This window comes from Malus sylvestris, chromosome 6 (assembly GCF_916048215.2).
Source record: "Malus sylvestris chromosome 6, drMalSylv7.2, whole genome shotgun sequence".
Classification (NCBI taxonomy): Eukaryota; Viridiplantae; Streptophyta; class Magnoliopsida; order Rosales; family Rosaceae; genus Malus; species Malus sylvestris.
In genome coordinates, this window is record NC_062265.1 from 21831770 (window position 1) to 21851239 (window position 19470).

General features: G+C 36.3%; 2 protein-coding genes and 1 long non-coding RNA gene across 4 annotated transcripts; 2 read left to right on the forward strand and 1 right to left on the reverse strand.

Annotated features, from left to right (window-relative positions):
* Positions 1–7707: 7707 nt before the first annotated feature.
* Positions 7708–11257, forward strand: LOC126625530 (uncharacterized). Its single transcript, XM_050294597.1, has 3 exons — positions 7708–7939; positions 9753–10214; positions 10317–11257. The coding sequence occupies exons 1-3, from the start codon at positions 7708–7710 to the stop codon at positions 11255–11257; spliced, it is 1635 nt and encodes a 544-aa protein (XP_050150554.1).
* Positions 11258–12083: 826 nt separating this feature from the next.
* On the forward strand, positions 12084–14875 carry LOC126625224 (uncharacterized). 2 transcript variants are annotated; one of them, XR_007624356.1, is made up of 2 exons: positions 12084–12249; positions 12373–14875. It is a non-coding gene; the product is annotated as an uncharacterized LOC126625224 (long non-coding RNA). The 2 variants fall into 2 exon arrangements; XR_007624357.1 differs by having other exon boundaries at positions 12433–14875.
* A 2758-nt stretch (positions 14876–17633) lies between these two features.
* LOC126625008 (late embryogenesis abundant protein At1g64065-like) lies at positions 17634–18483 on the reverse strand. Its single transcript, XM_050294084.1, has one exon. It carries the CDS (start codon positions 18400–18402, stop codon positions 17770–17772), a length of 633 nt encoding a protein of 210 aa, XP_050150041.1. The 5' UTR covers positions 18403–18483; the 3' UTR covers positions 17634–17769.
* Between the last annotated feature and the right edge of the window lie 987 nt (positions 18484–19470).

Here is a 19470-nt window from a genome sequence, read left to right on the forward strand (position 1 = left end):
TGTTAAATGATGTTGTTCCTAGTAGTGTGGAGGAAGTTGGAGTAGTCAGGCACTATCCTGATGTATTCCCAGATGATTTGTCTGGATTGCCGCCAGACAGAGATGTGGAGTTTTCTATTGATTTACTTCCAGGTACGGATCCTATATCTTTGACTCCATATAGAATGGCTCCGGCTGAATTGAGAGAATTAAAAATTCAGTTATAGGAATTAACTGATAAAGGTTTCATTCAACCTAGTACTTCACCTTGGGGAGCTCCAGTGTTGTTTGTAAGAAAGAAAGATGGAACTTTGAGATTATGTATTGATTACAGGCAATTGAATCGGGTAATGATTAAAAACCGCTATCCATTGCCTCGTATTGATGATTTGTTTGATCAGCTTAAAGGTGCATGTGTGTTCTTTAAGATTGATTTGAGATCTGGCTATTATCAGTTGAAGATTAAAGATGAAGATGTGCCTAAAACGGCTTTCAGAACCCGCTATGGACATTATGAGTTTTTGGTGATGCCATTTGGACTGACTAATGCACCAGCAGCTTTCATGAGGTTAATGAATGAAGTATTCCAGCAATATCTTGATAGGTTTGTCATTGTTTTTATTGATGATATTTTGGTATACTCTAAGTCGAAAGCAGATCCTATTCGACATCTTAACTTGGTATTAAAGAAATTGAGGGAACATTGGTTGTTTGCCAAGTTTAGAAAATGCCAGTTTTGGTTGAATCAAGTGGCATTTTTGGGACATGTAGTATCGGCACAAGGAATTCAAGTAGATCCTCAAAAGATTACAGCAGTGGAGAATTGGGAACAGCCATGAACCGTCACTGAGGTACGGAGTTTTCTTGGTCTAGCAGGTTATTATCGACGGTTTGTTCAAGATTTTTCTATGATTGCTTTACCACTAACGAAGCTAACCAGGAAGGATGTTAAGTTCGAGTGGGACGAGAATTGTGAGCAAAGTTTCCAACAACTAAAATATTGCCTCACTCATGCTTCAGTATTGGTACTTCCTGACGATAGTGGTAACTTTGAGATTTACAGTGATGCTTCCTTGAATGGTTTGGGATGTGTCTTGATGCAGCATAATAAAGTGATCGCCTATGCTTCTCGACAGTTGAAGATTCATGAAAGGAATTATCCTACTCACGATCTTGAGTTGGCAGCCATTGTCTTTGCTTTGAAGATTTGGAGGCATTATCTCTATGGTGAGAAATGTAAGATCTTCACAGATCATAAGAGTCTTCAATATCTTTTTACTCAGCATGATCTTAATCTTCGTCAGCGAAGGTGGATGAAATTACTAAGCGATTATGACTGCATTATTGAGTATCATCCGGGTCGTGCAAATGTGGTAGCTGATGCAGTAAGTAGGAAACCTCAAGGTCGACTTAATGCTTTGTATGCTTGTCATGTTCCTCTTCTTGCAGATTTGAGAGCTACAGGAGTAAAGTTGGAGATAGAACAGCAAAGAGAAGCTTTTCTTGCTAGTTTCCAAGTTATGCCAGTTTTGGTCGATCATGTACTTGAAGCTCAGATGGTTGATGAAGAGATCCAAGAAATGATCCGATTGAGAAAGGAAGGGAAAAAGAAAGACCTCAGGATTCGAGAATCGGATGGCATGCTTATGCAAGATAGCATAATGTATGTGCCAAATAACGAGGAATTAAAGAAAGAAATTTTGTATAAAGCACATTGTTCGGCTTATGTGATGCATCCAGGATGAACTAAGATGTACCATACCATTCGACCATTTTATTATTGGCCGAGTATGAAAAGGGAAATTGCAGAATATGTAAGTAGGTGTATTATTTGTCAACAAGTCAAAGCAGAAAGAAAGAAGCCTTTTGGACAGATGCAACCACTTCCCGTTCCTCAGTGGAAATGGGAAAATATAACTATGGATTTTGTGTATAAGCTTCCACATACACATAATGGATTTGATGGCGTTTGGGTGGTTGTAGATCGGCTTAGCAAGTTAGCACACTTCATTCCAGTGAGAGAAAAGTATCCCCTGGATAAATTGGCTAAGTTGTTCATCACGAAGATTGTGAAGTATCATGGAGTTCCAGTGAATATTATTTCTGATCGAGATCCAAGATTTACTTCTAAGTTTTTGATAGCTTTTCAGGAAGCTCTTGGTACGAAATTGCTTTACAACACTGCTTATCATCCTCAAACAGATGGACAATCAGAAAGGACTATTCAGACGTTAGAGGATATGCTGAGATCTTCAATGTTGCAGTTTGGTGATTCTTGGCATGATCGCCTAGACTTGATGGAATTTGCCTACAATAATAGTTTTCATTCGAGCATTGGTATGTCACCATTTGAGGCACTTTATGGTAGAGCTTGTCGTATGCCATGGTGTTGGTCAGAGGTTGGCGAAAGAGTGCTAGAGGGCCCAGAGATTGTGGATGAGACTACTCAAAATGTTCAGGTGGTTAAGTCTAACCTGAAAGCGGCCCAGGATCGAAAAAAGAGTTTAGCAGATAGACATGCCACTGATCGAGTATATGATGTGGGTAATTTGGTATTCTTGAAATTGTCACCTTGGAGAGGTGTAGTGCGTTTTGGAAAGAAAGGCAAGCTAAGTCCTAGGTACATAGGACCTTATGAGATCACTGAAATGATTGGTGAAAATGCTTACATATTGGAGTTGCTTCCGGAGTTATCTAAGGTACATAATGTGTTTCATGTCTCGATGCTTCGACATTATGTTTCAGATCCTTCACATGTGATTCCTCCTCAACCTTTGGAGATTAATCCGGATTTGACGTATGAGGAGGAACCAGTGACTATCTTAGATTGGAAAGACAAGGTTCTAAAGAATAAGACAATGAGCTTGGTAAAAGTATTGTAGAGGAACCACTCAATAGAAGAAGCTACTTAGGAGACAGAAGATCGAATGAGAGAGATGTATCCAAGGTTGTTTTATGAGTATTAGTGGATTGAGTGTTGTATGAATTTCGAGGACGAAATTCTATAAGGAGGGTAGATTATCACAGCCCGTCTCGAAATTTCATTTCTTGTGGATATGAAATGACGAAATTGCCCTTAAAGGTTGCTAAGGTATGTGTGACATGTTTATTTAAATATTGCATACTCTCCTAAGTTCTTGCAAAATAAATTAAGTCGATTAAAATTGTTTGCAATTGTGTGGCTAGGGACTTAGGAGGACACACACACAAAGCCAACCTCACTCTCTCTTTCCTATCCCGTATCTCTCATCCCTTTCAGTTCACTCTCTATCTCTCTCCCTTTTAAACTTGTACGGACAAGGAACCAACCCCTCAAAAGTTCGCAGATCGACGTCAAAAAGGTGAGTTCCTTCATCTTTACAACCTCCTGAGTTGATTGGTACTACTTTTAGAACTGGAAACCCTTGAAATCACGTCGAAACCGTAACCCCGTTTAATATCAATGTTCACGAACTTTGTAATGGTTGGTTTTTAGGACAATCCAAGCTCACATTGAGCTTAAGGATGTTCACACGAAGCTCGGGGACGTTCGTTTGGGAGTTTTGGACGTCGGGAAGCTCTAGTTCGAAGGTGGCCAGTTTTGGTGAAATTATCTCAACTAGTTTTCGAAGGATTTGGAAGTTTTAAAAGGTATAACCTTCTTCCTCTCGTGATTTGTGACATTTTGGTGAAAATTTCGTGGAAAATGGTGCGAAATCGAGCGAGAAAATGGAAGTTGCAGGTCTGCCCAGTTTTCCGGTGCCGGCGAGATTTTCCGGCCTCTGGAGGTAGGGGATGACGCACGTGGGGGCGCGTGCGACGTTGAAATTTTTTTCTAAAAATATCTCGACGTCTGTGACGTCGAGTAGGTCATTGTGGTATATTCATATACCCAAATTGAGCATTGTATGAGAAGTTATTACGTATTGTTGGTTATGTGCTTTAAAATAATGTTTTTATAGTTGTTTCGCATATAGGTGAGACCTATCACGAGGACGATCGCATTCAAGGGGGTCACGAGGGTTACGACCCTTCGACATACCAGTGAGTGGGCAGTTATTTTCTGTTTATACCTATATATTACTGACTTTTCCTAAAAATTGAATTCAAATGAAAGTATGTTTTAAAATGCCATGCATACATATTATATGAAATATTTGAATTAGTAATTGATGCATATATGTTAAATGGTATTGTGGACGCACATGTGAGTATCAGGTGAGTTTTATGCTGTTCATGTGATTTATTGATGATGTAAATTGTGTTTAGAGCTCATAACCTGCATCCCTGGTGTTAGTGCTTATATTATTCACCTCACACCACACGCTCACTTTGGATCCAAGTAGGTACATGTCGTACAGATCATTAGAAGTGGTTCGGACTTGTCGTACAGACCATTAGAAGTGGTTCCGACTTGTAGGTGACATTAGATTATTATACAGCTGTTGATGAGAGAAGCACTAGAGCGTATTCTTACACCATTCTTGTCGTACAGACTACTTCAGGTAGTTCCGATTTATGTGCAGAGTAGTGTCGTACAGGTCACAGTGGTGGCTCCGATTGGGTTGGATATTGAGCTATAGAATTAACCGTACAGGACAGCTGCAGGGTCTCCGGTTGATTCCTTATTTCACATGTTATATTGATGCATCCTTATTATGTTTGAAGCATAGCATGGCATATTTCTTGAAAAGTGTTAAAGACTTGTGATATGAGTTATTTGCTGTTATATATGGTTATATATATACTATTTTTTTGGGAAACAGGTTTTACAGTGAGAGGTTAGAAGTGTTGTGAAATGAAATATTTTTGAAAAGCTTTGTTTTACTGACCCACTCAATCTTGTTTTGCGCCCCTCCAGGTTCTAGTTAGCAGTGTTGGTGGCTCACGAGGATCCCCACGGCGTTCTGACAGACTACATAAATGTAGGACTCACATTCGGGTGTTGTAATTTAGTAATGGTCTTACTTGACTGCACTTGGTACTTATGCTCTAAATATGTGTGTTTCACACTTAAACTCACTCTAACATGTTAGTTGGATATTATTGCTAGTAGTTCTCACTCTAACATGTTAGTTGGATATTATTGCTAGTAGTTGGTTTTTATTCCTTCGTATTTCTTTTACCTTTTGCTTCCGCATCGCACTTTTGGTTACGTCACACCCATGTGACGGCCAGCACGCCTTGATTCTAGGATCGGGGTGTGTCAAATGTGACACGTGGATAACTTGTTTCGACATGTGAAGAAAAAAATTATTAATGATTTTAAAATTTTAAACTACTAAAAAAACTTACTATAAATACAATAGTCATAGTGTATATGTATGTATTGTATATTAAATATTAAATAGGTTTTTTACCAAAAAATATTGTATTATTATTTTATATAAATTTAAAAAATTTAAGTTTTATTTATTTATTTATTTTAATATTATACTATAGGCAAAGAATGAGATTAAAAAAATTATAAAACATATTAAAATAAAAGTATCAAGTAATTTAAAAATACCAAACACATTGAAAAAATTATAATAATTAATTTACAAGTGCGAAAAATGTGAAAAAATATACAAAGGCTCATGATCGAATCATCTACGCTATGAGTATGGGTATATCGTCATTTGAATTTTAAAACCATACAAACCCTCATGAATTGTATTTTTAAGGGAGTTCAAAATAAAAAAAAATCATAATCACTAATGTACAAGTCTAAAAAATGTGAAAGCATATATAAACATGCAAGGTTCGTCAACCTTAAAACGTAACTCCCTTCATTTTGCATATCCTTGAACATTTGGTATTTTATAGTAATGTACTAACATTAATTCATTAGGCTTTTATTTTGGAGTATATAATACTTGAAAGACAAATGTTTTTTTTTATTATTTTTTTTATGTTTTGAAGTGAAATTTATGTGACAATGTGGTATGCATATACAAATTTAGTATTATGCTTCTTTTTTTTGTCAAATTATGTTTTTCATTTTCATTATTTTTTTATTTAAAAATATTTTGTTTAACAGGTAACGAGTCGGTCATATTACTTGCTAATATTAATGGGTCGATATCGGGTCGGGTCATATTATATGCTTACTTTAATGGATGCTTCATGACACGACTCGTTAAAATATCAAGTATAACACAAAAACGACACAAGCACAAAAAAACACTACACAAATGTCAGGTCTAATTGTAACATAGCATTACCCCGTCACCACCAATTGTTGTGGAGGCTTTTGGGCGTCCCCATAAGAGTCAATGAAGACAATATAGGGTGCACGATACCTCCTAAGGCTGCTGTATTCTTTTGCTAAATTTTAGGGCATATTCCATTTAAAATTCTAATTACCGAATAGGTATGATCTTTCAAATTATGAATTGTGTTAACCCTCAAGCTAACAAAGACCAGTATGGTTGTGTGAGTTGGCCCTTGGTGGGCTCGGGGTTAGGATGATAAAAACATAACAACAATATTTAATTAGTTCACCCTTCAAAATTGGGCTATGTCCGCTGAGTCTCTCGTATATATTGAATAAAAGGGTTACACATATTGCTTGGCTTTAGACACTCTCTTTTCCCTCCTCATTTGTCATGCATGTTCTAAATGGTATCTGTCCTCCTTATATAAGCCCTCAATGAGCCCCAATTCTCTGGGCCCGAGTCTTCCATTACCTTTGCATTTAATGTGCCAGATATGTAGACCTAACCTAGTAGATGCCCCTCCATTATTTAGAAGAAACATGGCAATGAAGTGACATCTATTATGGTCCACTTGCATGTTTCCTTGGAACAACGGATACTGAGCGCCTTGCTCGGCCTTGGTGTTGGTGGGAATTCACACATGAGCAATTAACTTGTCATCCTTTACGTCCCTTCATAGGCATCTGTTTTCTCTGATAGTTGTCACGTGACCTGGAGTGGACATCTAAGTAGGCATGGCCCTATGTTCTGAGGCTCTGTGCTATAAAGTTGTCAGTATACCAACTTGCTTCTGCGATCGGAAAACACTTTATAGGGAAGCGCTTGGCTTCATAGCTAGCAAACAAGCTAGACCGCCGAGCTATCACTTTTAGCACTCGGGATCATCCTTCCCATTTCTATTGGGCTTGGTCTTCCTTTCATCGGGCTTCTCTTCTTTTGGGCCTTTCTTTTAGGCATGTGTTCCTTTGAGCCTCTTTGGGTTGGAAAGGACCATGCGTTAACAACTTTTTAAGGGTAATCTTAATTAGACTAAGATTCTTGAATTTTGTTTAGATTTAAATTACATAATGATTTAGGACAAGAATTAAAATTGGATTTTAATTAGGATTCCCTATTTTGTAGGAAACCTATTCCTACAAGAAAACCAATTTAATTAATAGTTAATTAAATTATTTATTTAATAAAGATCTTAATATGGTTAGGAGAATTAAATTAAAATTAAAATAGGAAACCAAATTAGGAAATTAAAATTTTTCCCCTCCCACTTAATAATTTCGGCACGCATAGCTTTATAGGGCTTGAGTTTCTTGGCGTACCAACTATATATATATATATATATATATATATATATCCAACAAATTTGCATCGCAACTAGAGTAAAAAGGTTAAATGGTTCAGCGAAAAGGTATGCAACAATTTCCTGGAGATCTTAGGGATTCCGTAATCGTGATCGTGCATTGTATATCGTGTGATCAGAAATCATTTCACAATTTAAAATTTAAAATTTAATATAAACAGTACCTAATGAAAACTGACCGCACGATATACGATGAACGATCATGATCACAAGATCCTTAAGATCCCCAGTAAAAGGATCCTCGGGCTTATTGGTCCAAACTTTCAAGATTGGCTCTGCAATCTTCGTTATGTCTTAACTATTGAAAAGTTAGTGTTCCATATGGATGAGGACCTTCGTATTGAGAAGTTATCTGATAACTCCACTCAACATGAAAAGCATGAGAGGAAGACTTTGTTGGAGGCCAATGAGATGGACAAGGATTGTCTGCCCTTCACTTTCGGTGCCCTTCTTGTGCCCTCATGTTTTATGTGGTCACTGTTAAGCCACGTCCAAAGGCGGAGCCACAGTGGGGTCAATGGGGTCGCATGACCCCTTGTAAGCCATGGAAATAACCTTAGACGTCCCTTGGAGCTGCTGGTTCGACCCCTTAGAGCTGCTGGTGCGACCTCTTGGAGCTGCACACCACTTGTTCGACGGAATGTTTGAAAGAAGAAAGAAGGCAGCCTTGCAGGTTGAAGAAGAAAGAAGAGGGCGCGTGGGCCTTTTTTTTTTTTTTTTAAACAACCTGGGCAAAACGACGTCGTTTTGGCTCAGGCAATTTTTTTTTAAATGACTTGGCCAACACGACGTTGTTTTGGGCCAGGTCTAAAAAGAAAAAAAAAAGGCAGCTCTATTCTTCTTTCACAGATCCAACTCCCCCATTCCAAAACCCCTAATTTTCTTTTGTTTTCTCCTCCTCCAACCCTAAGTTCCAAACTCAATCCCCCCCCCCCCCCCAAACCCTCAACTCCATCTCCTCCCTTGCTTTCGCCATTGAGGTGCCGCGCTGTGGTGGTGGTGGTGTCGCACCAACTCTCTTTATATTTGCTCATTGACATTGTTATTGTGAAATTTCACAATTCAAGTAAGTTCTAAACCCTATGTATAATGTATGATATATTTAATTTAATTGAAACCTAATTCATATTTATTTTGATTATATTGGTGATTTGATTACATTGTGAGTTTTTATTTTCATTATTTTGTATATGTAGAATATATTTAATTTAATTGAAATTCAATTCATATTTATTTTGATTATATTGATGGTTTGTTTATTGTGAGTTTTTATTTTCATTATTTTGTATATGTAGAATATCTTTAATTTAATTGAAATCCAATTCATATTTATTTTGATTATGTTGATGGTTTGTTTATATTGTGAGTTTTTATTTTCATTATTTTGTATATGTAGAATATATTTAATTTAATTGAAATCCAATTCATATTTATTTTGATTATGTTGATGGTTTGTGTATATTGTGAGTTTTTATTTTCATTATTTTGTATATGTAGAATATATTTAATTTAATTGAAATCCAATTCATATTTATTTTGATTGTGTTGATGGTTTGTTTATATTGTGAGTATTTATTTTGAATATTTTGTATATGTAGAATTATTATGGAACGGTTTTTTAAGAGAAAGTCATCATCGGGTTTGGGTAATTCGAATAATGTTGATAGTTCAAATACTGTTGGTAGTTCAAGAACTCCAAGTTCAAGACAAAGTCAGTTAGATGATGTTTTGGGTAATCTTCAAGCGGATCCTGGATTAAGAATTCAAATGATAGATTATGATGCTAATATGAGAGATGAGGTATGAAGATCATATCTACAAAAAGGACCTTGTCAACCTAGAGGTCATAATTTCCCAATAACTAATATGTCGGGAATTAATCAACGCTTCATTCCCCAATGGTTTGATGAGTTTGATTGGTTGGAGTATAATATATCTAAAGATGCGGCATTTTGTCTCTATTGCTATCTCTTTAAAACCAATTTTGAACAAGTGGGTAGTGAAGCTTTCACTAGAAATGGATTTAAGACTTGGAAGAAAGGGAGAGAAAGATTTAAGATGCATGTTGGATCGGTTGGGAGTGTTCATAATAAGGCTACAGAAGCTGCTACAAATTTGATGAATCAAGCTACACATATTGAAACGGCAGTGAGCAAACACTCTGACCAAGCTTCGTAAGGCTTATCGCACATGCTTGAATGCATCAATCAAGTGCACTAAGTTTTTATTGCGACAAGGTTTTGCTTTTCGTGGCCATGATGAAAGTGCCACTTCAAGCAATAGGGGAAATTACTTGGAGCTATTGCAATTCCTTGCATATAATGATGATAAAGTTAGAGAAGTTGTGATGGAAAATGCTCCGGGGAATCTCAAATTACTAGATCCTTCCATTAAAAAAGAAATTGTGAATTCATGTGCCCTTAAAACACTTGATGCTATCATGGATGGTCTAAAAGATAGATTCTTTTCAATATTGGTGGATAAAGCACGTGATGTGTCGGTGAAAGAGCAAATGGCTATGGTGTTGCGTTATGTGGATGACAACGGGCATGTAATTGAAAGATTTGTGGGTATCCAACATGTTACCGACACTACTTCAAGTTCACTAAAGGATGCTATTGACACATTCTTTTCTCACAACGGTTTGAGCATTTCCAAGCTACGAGGACAAGGTTATGATGGTGCTAGCAATATGAGAGGTGAGTTGAATGGCCTTAAAACAAAGATATTGAGAGAATAACCTTATGCATATTATGTTCATTGCTTTGCACATCAACTTCAACTAGCTCTTGTTGTCGTAGCAAATAAGAATATAAACATTGCCTCTTTTTTTGTAACGGCTAATAGTGTGGTTAATCATGTTGGAGCATCTTGTAAGCGGCGTGATTTACTTAAACAGCAACTTCAAGAAGAGCTTGTGATAGCTTTTGAAAATGATTGTCTTATAACGGGGCGAGGCTTAAATCAAGAAACAAGTCTCAAACGTGTTGGTGACACACGATGGAACTCACACTATGGTACCTTGATTAACATCATTTCTATGTTTTCATCCGTGGTTCATGTGCTTCAAATGGTTATTGATGATAATCCCAATGAAAGTGCGGGTGAAGCAAATAAGTTAATGAGAGACATACGTACTTTTGAGTTTGTGTTTCACCTTTTGTTGATGAAAGTCATATTGGAACTCACAAATGATTTGTCACAAGCATTGCAAAGGAAAGATCAAGAAATTGTGAATGTAATGGCTTTAGTGAAATCATGCAGGGAAAAGCTACATTGGATGAGGAATAATGGGTTCGATGCATTGGTTGATGAAGTATTTTCTTTTTGTGAAAAACATCATATTGATGTTCCTAACATGGAAGAGGCATTTATACTTCCAGGGAGGTCAAGGCGTAATGCTCCAATAAAGACAAATCGTCATCATTATCGTGTGAAGCTCTTCATTTATGTCATTGATGAGCAAATTACGGAGTTAGAGGATCGCTTTAATGAGATAAATACTGAGTTGCTTATTTGTTTGGCATGTTTGAGTCCGAAAGATTCATTTGTAGCTTTTGATAAACCAAAGTTACTTCGTCTTGCTCAATTTTATCCTCAAGATTTTTCAGATGAGGATCGTTTGGCACTTGAAGATCAACTTAAGATTTATATTCATTATGTGCGTTCCAGTAGTGATTTCTCTCAATTGGAAGGGATTGGTGATCTTGCAAAAAAAATGGTGGAGACAAGGATGCATTAAGTATTCAATTATGTATATTTGCTCATTACATTGTCTTTAGTTTTACCAGTTGCAACTGCTTCAGTGGAGAGAGCATTTTCTATCATGAATATTGTTAAGGGTCCACTTAGGAACAAAATGGGAGATCAATGGTTGAGTGATAGCTTGCTTGTTTATATTGAGAGAGATATTTTTGCTTGTATTGAAAATAAAGTTATAATGCTTCGTTTTCAAAACTCGTCGTAGACAACTATAGATTGTAATATTGTTTCCGTTATGAATTATGAATGAAAGTACTATGATTTCATTTTCAATATGTTTTTCCATCCTAAATTTTTATTTGGACTTTTACACTAAGACCCCTTGTGGTAAGATTTCTGACTCCGCCACTGGCCAAGTCAACATTTTATATTATTTTTTTATAGATATAATAAGACAAAAATGAATAGTAATATAAAATATTGAGGTGGCTTAACCGTGACCATACAAACAGGAGAGCACGAAGAAGGCACTGGAAATGGAGTGCAGACAATCCTTGTCCCAATGAGACACCTTATTTCTATATGCTAGCAAACATGAGTGTCGAACTTCAAAGACAGATTGACAAAGTGAAAGCTGCCAAATGTATCATTGATCAACTTGGGAATTTGTTAGCATATATTAAGGATACAAGTCAGGAATACAGTTAGAAATATAGTTAGCAATATAGTTAGCAAATTTGTTAGTATTTGATTAAAGTTATTAAACTTTCTAGTATAAAAACAAAGTATGTAATCTTCATTTTTTAACTCAATATATAAGTCTCATATTTCTCTATCTAAATTTTCTCAAGTTTATCTTTCACAGTTACTCTTCCCTCTTCATTTTCTTTTGGATTTTCAAATATTTCAACGTCGTTAACATGGTATCATGACCCTCCCCATTTTCTCTTGGATTTTCAAATATTTCAATGTCGTTAACATGGTATCAGATCTATCATGCTCATGCCATGGATTCTGGTGGTTCCCCTTCTTGTTAGTTTCATCTCTTTCTAGTCTTTATTTCATTTTTAATTTTCGTTAGAATTCCGTTAATTTCTTCGCTGCTTCTGCAATGTTTCAATTCGTTATGTAACTTCTGGGTTAATTTTATTCTAGAATTTTCTGTTCTTGAATTGTTGGTTCCTGAATTTGGGGTCCTTTCATATTTTCATCAAGTCCTTCACCTCCTGATAAAAGGAAAGAAAATGGGTTTTCCAAGAAGCTAGCGACAATGGATCCTGGTGGACGGGAGTCTGCTACTGGCCTCGATCAGGCTTATCGTCGTTATCGACGTCATCTTGGAAGGGCTCGGGAGACGGGTAGTGACCATATCAAGACAAGCAGCCAGTCTTTCAATTGATGCCTTCAACTACCCTACTGCTGAAACAGAGGCTTGTCCGCACTGCTGCTTGTCCTGTTCCCAACCATCGAACATCACCACTCCAGTTTTCACTCAACAAGGTCAAGATCACATAGTCTGTGATTTCAGAGATGAAGTGATTTCAGCAAGGTGATATATTTGGAGTTTGGGGTATATGATTTCGTTCTTAATTCTTGGTTCAATTTCACGTTCTTGCTTTCATTTTCTTGATCGAACTATCAATAGTTGATGAAATTTTAAGACACAAAGCCTATTATTTGGATCCACGATTGAGTTATTGTGCAAGTAGATATCTGCGGTATTTTCGCACATCATGTGTTCGACGATTTGCTTCAACCATGTCTTGTTGTCTGTACATCATTTGCTTCTTCATCATTATTCTTCAGCCAAAGTTTCTTCTTCTTCAATTGGTCAGCTTTTCTGTTATATCTTGAATCTTGGTAAAATTGGATATGAATTTTTGATCTGAAGCATATCAAAGTTTTCGATTGTTTGTCAATTTTAAGGGCATGAAGTCTTTTATTGAGCAATTAAGTTTTGTGGGCACCAAAGGTTTGGTAACATTTGTTTCTTCGATTCTGTTGTTCATTGCAATTCCTTATTTTTCTCTGGGATTGTGAGGGATTTTGGTCTTTTTGAGGTGCAATACTTAACTGCAATTGATACGTGCTTTCCTAGCAATGATTCTTGAAACTTTTGGTGTTTATGAAGAAAGGAAAATTGACTGGAGATATGGGTATCCTTACTTGGCAGAAGTGGAAATGGATGTGATGTGGATATTATGGAGGAAGTAGAATCAGTTGTAGTTGAATTCGGATCAATGAGTCAGGTTTGAACAAGAAAGACAAGTTGTATGAGCATTCGAAATGTTTGCTGATTCCCAAAAGAAAAGGAAAGCTCAAGCAACAAGTTTTTTGGTGATTGAGACAATGACAGGGGAATCTTGTTCAAGTGATTACTTGGCATTTGTGATCCCGTGGACTCATCTTTCCTTCTGAGATATCCTATTTCACCAACCACAAGCAAGGGAATTTCACCTAATTGACTGGTGGTCCATTGCCTCCAATTCAATTTTGTAGTTTATTGGCAGTTGTATGCTAAGGTTGGTCTTTTGGGGAGGATATCCACTTCCCATCTGTAATTGGTCCACCTATTGACTTATTCAATAATGTTTCCTATGCGAAGCTATACCGCTACAGATTTCCATGCCTCACTGTAAGTGAGCCTGATTGCTGACAGAACACAAACAACCTATATTATCAAGTCTAACAAGCTTAGTTGCAGCATATATCTACTGTAAGTCTGGTTTTATGTTTCTTAAAAAGATCAAGTTTGTTGAAGTTGTTTTCTAGTAAATCCCACGAAGGGTAATTCCGTGTTGTGAATAGGTAAAGCCACAGTGAGTGGGTAAAATCCCATGATACTGTAGTTAAGGCCGATGCCACACTATAGTTTGTTAATTTTCTGTTTTTGTAAATATGAAAGGCCGAAGCCAAAGTTGAATGAGATTGTTGACGGTAAATCCCACAAAGGGTAATCCCGTAAGATGTTATACTGGCATGAGAGTGTGCTACGACATTTTATAGAAGGTTATTCAATGTGAAGCTTTCTATTAGAGGCAGACGAATACAGGGTGTCATGATTTCTGGATATGTGCATCATAATTGTTTCAAGTCTTGAATAATTGGTTCATGTATTCTGTTTTAAAGTTTTTGCTTTGCAGTAAGGCAATGGGACAAATTTGGACCGTTTCCACGGACAGAGGCTTTTGGTCAGTAACTACAGAGGTGGAAACATCAGTTTGAGGGGCAGCAGTTTGGATATTTACGGATTCGATTTGTTTAGAATACCAGAACATGGATTTGATAGGGGTTTTGGCAACTCCAAAACCTAAATTTTATATCTCAGCTCAAGGATGTAAATTTGGCAACTCCAAAACCTAATCGAGTTTGCAAGGCATGTACTATCTGGTATGTTGGATGGGCATAAACTGTACACTCAAATGTTTTGAGCTTCAAGATCAACAAGAGACAAAAGTAGTGATTGCAAATGTTCTTCCAATCTCAAATTGGGTTTCCCCAGTTGAGATTGAGGGAGAGTATTAAGGGTACAAGTCAGCAATACAGTTAGCAAGTTTGTTAGTATTTGGTTAGAGTTGTTAGGCTTTCTAGTAAAAACAGAGTGTGTAATCTTTATTCTTTTAAGTTAATATGCAAGTCTCATATTTCTCTATCTAAATTCTCTCTAGTTCATCTTTCTCAGTTACTCTTCCCTCTCCATTTTCTCTTCGATTCTCAAATGTTGCAATGCAGTTAACAGGATAAGATAGCTGCACGGTCCGCTTTGATGCTGCTAGGAAGTTCATATGAGCTTGTTGTGTTGAAGGTGGTGATATACAAGCTCATGGCATCAAGATGTTCAATTTGATCGATGACATAAAGAGGCTTTAGGTTGATCTTTCATTCTGATCTTCAACATGACATCAAACTGCAATCTCTTCAAACAGTTCGCTTTAAACTACCATATGAATCACATCTCGTTTGCGACACAAGAATTGGTCCACAAGATATCCACTGCTTTCATAGACATCAAGAGAGATTAAGGAAGCAAAGAGTTGCTCGCCATGGCAGAATCGTTTTATTCAAAGCCCAAAAAGAAAGCTAAAGCCAGTACTCAGAAACTGAAAACCAAGGGCACAATTGCTAAGGATAAGGAGGTAAATGGTCCATGTTACCACTGTGGAAGGATGTGACATTGGAAGAAAAACTGCAAAGCATATCTGGCCACCCTAAGTGATAAACCTTCTGAAGGTACAGAATTCATGATTAATTCCTTAAATGATTTGATTGTTACTAATGTAAGAGCAAAGAAGAAGAAGAAGCAATTAGCCGAGCAATTATAGTTGGAATTTAGTTCGAGGTTATTCATCACATAAAGAATTTAAAAAATAATATTTAAACTTCCTGATACATAGATTTGAGTTAAGTATGGTACTAAACGTTGGAATTTATAGATTCTGGGTCTCTACCCAAATTCCAAAATTAGATATGACAACAATCCTGCAAGTAAGGTCAGTTAGGATTGAAACTTAAATGATTACATATTGTCATACCATGTTTATTCATTATTCAAAATTGTTTTGAAAGGGATAAACAAGATTTATTCAATTAGATTGAATTGATGATTTAATTATTGACAAATTAATGTTGTATTAATTAATAATGTGATCTAGTAAAAGTGTTTGAGAAGCTTGGGTGATGCAAATTGTTTGTGTCATACCATTAAATTCATGGACTGGATTCAGAATGTTTGTCATAGTGAGAGTGCAACTTGTAAGTACTTTAAAAGTGTCAAGTAAAGTTATAAGCAGACTCCAGAATTCAAAAATTGAATTTGAAATTCTAATCCAATCAAGAGTGTCGAATTTCCCTTAACTGTGGACTTGATAGGGCAATAACTCCAGCCATAAGAACTTATATATTTCATGGAGTAATTCATGTCAACTTCTAATTCATATCCAAGTGAGTATAAGCATTCTCAGAGGCGATAATCGAAATAAGCATAGTGGACACCATTACTCAATGAGTGATTGATGATATAACTGGGACGAAATATGTAATAGTAAGGATTGTCATGCGTGTTAATTACCTTTCCTGCAAGTGGGAAGTATGCCTAAAAGCAATTGGTGTGGCAATACATAATTGATTATTCGAGGTAACCCAATGTCGAGTCATTGGAGCCAAAGGGCAAGTGAGAACATCCTAACCTACTAGCGGATTAGGAAGGTTCTTTATTGATTAGAATGAGTCTAAGGAATAACTTAAGTGGTAGGGATGAGATTGCAAAGATGTTCCAATCTTAAGATACATACCATATAGATCTGCAGTCTTAAATTATATTCCTAGCCATAAGATGATCGAAAAGACTATCAAACATCCGCAAATGCCGATTTATATTGTATCCATTAGTAAGTCTCAGACTATGCATGCAGTGACATGGAATAGGCATAAAAGTGCTCGTCTATGAGATCGAGTTCACTGGACATTGACCAACCATAAATGTCTATGAATAGAAGACTACCTACTTGTCAAATATACCACACTTCTACGTTATATGGATACTGCTACTACTTAGACCATAGACATCACTAGTTATGTCGTGTTAATAAATGTGATATTTAGTCTCATCTAGAAGCTCTCAAACAATAATGGAGCCCTATAGAGTGAGGTTTCAAACATGTATATTAACATGGAGATACATGAATGCACAAATAGGAATTTGTCACATTCTAGGTATCATGAAGGTTTATATATATTCTAGTAGCCCATTGACGATCTATCTCCAGAAGTAGTTTTTGGCCAAAGCAACATACATGAGATGCATCATGGTGACCATATTCATGCTTAGAGTTTTGATAAATATTTCATGCTCTAAAATATATGATCGGAATATAGTAGACTTCAAACAATTCTAACTAATCTAGGCAACCAAAAGCCATTAGTAGATGTTACGATTCAGCTTGTGGATATTCCTACAAGCTTGAATTAGAATGGTTTCTAACTATGTAAAATTTGACTAATCAAATTATCCACTGTCAGCATTAGTTGGAATCTACAAGGTCACACACAATACAATGATATCGAAGGATAAAATTGGTGAAGGCTGAATTTAATATAAATTGTTTATGTTAAATTGCTTTTCATTTATATTTGATTAATTGATTTGGGCCTTATATTTATTGTAAGTTATTTGAACTAAAGTAAATAAGGAAGTCCAGTCCGAAATAAAAGACCAGATTAACGAAATAAAAAAATATGAGCAAACCGGGTAAAACCCAGTAACAAAGAGGGTGTGTGGCAAGCCCAAATTATGTCTTCTAAGACATATGACACACAAGCGGTAAAGAATTAAATTGTAATATTACTGGCTTATGAAATTATTCTATTTATATGCCTAAAATATGGTAAGTGCAAACAAAATAAAGGAAAGGAGAAAAAAAAAAAAGGGCATCATTTTAAGATACAAGTACAGCAATAATATTGTATTTCTGCAGAAAATACAATAAAGTCACAATGAATGAAAAAAATGAAAAAATAACAAATCAAGAATTCAAACTGATCACGCAAGTCTGATCATTTGCACTGCAAACTTTTAAGCGTCTTTGATGACAAATCAAATGCAATGGTGCAGTCCATGGTGGAAGACTTCTTCTTCTTCATTATAAACATTAGTTCAACTTTTCCTGCCAACTTAGCTGTGCTGTTGAGAGTCAACACCCCGCTGCTCAATTCACTGCCAAGATTGGAACTGCTCAATGCACTTGAACTCAAGTTCACCTCGACGTCAATTTTTTTGGTGGAAAGCATTCCAGCCTTGCTCTTTGGAATAGAAACTTGCCCGACAGTCGCACCTTGGTACAAAAACGTGACAATGGCTGCATCAAACTTGTATGGACCAAAATTTGTGTTCTTTACTCTGATTTGGGTTGTGAATTTGGTGTCGAATGAAGGCGATGCCGGGACGGAGTTGAGCTCTTGGACGTTGATGTTGCCTAGCCTGACTTTTGGGGTTTTAACTTTCATGACAGTGAGACTCATTGCCGTTATGACCATGATCTGAAACACAATGAAAATACCAATGTAAATGGCTAACTTGATTCTCTTCTTGCGTTTCAGCTCATCAACGGATTCCAAAGACTCTGCATCACTTCTTGTGTAACCATTTGTTGGTGCTAAAGGATATGCCTGTTGGTTCTTTTCGGCCATGTTCTTCTTGTGATTGGTTGAGGTGTATGTTTTCAGGGATGAAACTTGGAAATGAAGGGATATTGTGGAAATGATGGAAGAGTCGTGCGCTATATATAGCGTTTGGAGTTTGGCCTGTTTTCAATAAGTTGTGTAGGGGAATGAGCTTCCTGGAAAATGAGAGTTTCAAGGGAATAATTTGATTGCAGACGCGCCAAACGCGTCCAAGGCCAAGGGTGAACTTATTGACTTCTAGATGATGGGTGGGTGACTTTGGTGAAGCATCTATTTTATGCTTTACTGGTCATCTTATATTCTTATTTTTGCTTTGAGCTGTCATGATATGGACATACAAAATATGAAAATATCAACAGAAGCATCTATTATAGTAGACATTATTGTTTATAAACTTGGTCAAGCATGATATTTCTAGGGTGATGATTTTCACACTCAATTTATCTTTTTGTGATTTTTATTTAAGGGAAACTAATGGAAAGGACTTGAAAACTTTGAATTTTAATGATAAGGACAAAATAAAGGGTAAAGTGAATAGTATCAGGTTAGACTTTTTAGTGTAAAAATATGATTTTTCGTTAAAGTGAACAGTACCGTAAGGGCTACAAAAATATAGAAATGCAATAGCAGAAAAAAAAAAATTGATGGGTGCATAGGAGAAAATGGAGGGCGAAAAACACTTTCCTTTTTTCTATTTCTTAGGGAAAAAAGTGGAATGGGTGCTCAAATTATAACTCAAGGACTGAAAGATGTTTTCAAACTAATCTAGAAAAAACAAGGCCTAAGAAACTTCATTTAACATTCAAGCTAATATTTTGTTCCACATGTGATTGATATGATTAATATAATAGAAAGCACATAACTCATATTACTAAAGTACAGGTAGCATTTTAATATCAACTTTGCCTAGAACACGAAAAATTGGATCTCTACACGTCTTACAGAGAAGGGCACCTCATGTGTTATTTTGTATTTTATATCCTTTTCTTTATGTGCTGTGTGAAACAAAAGACTTCTTCCTACATACAGCCGTCTAGATTGATCCTAAATATCAAAAGCACTACCCTATACGCG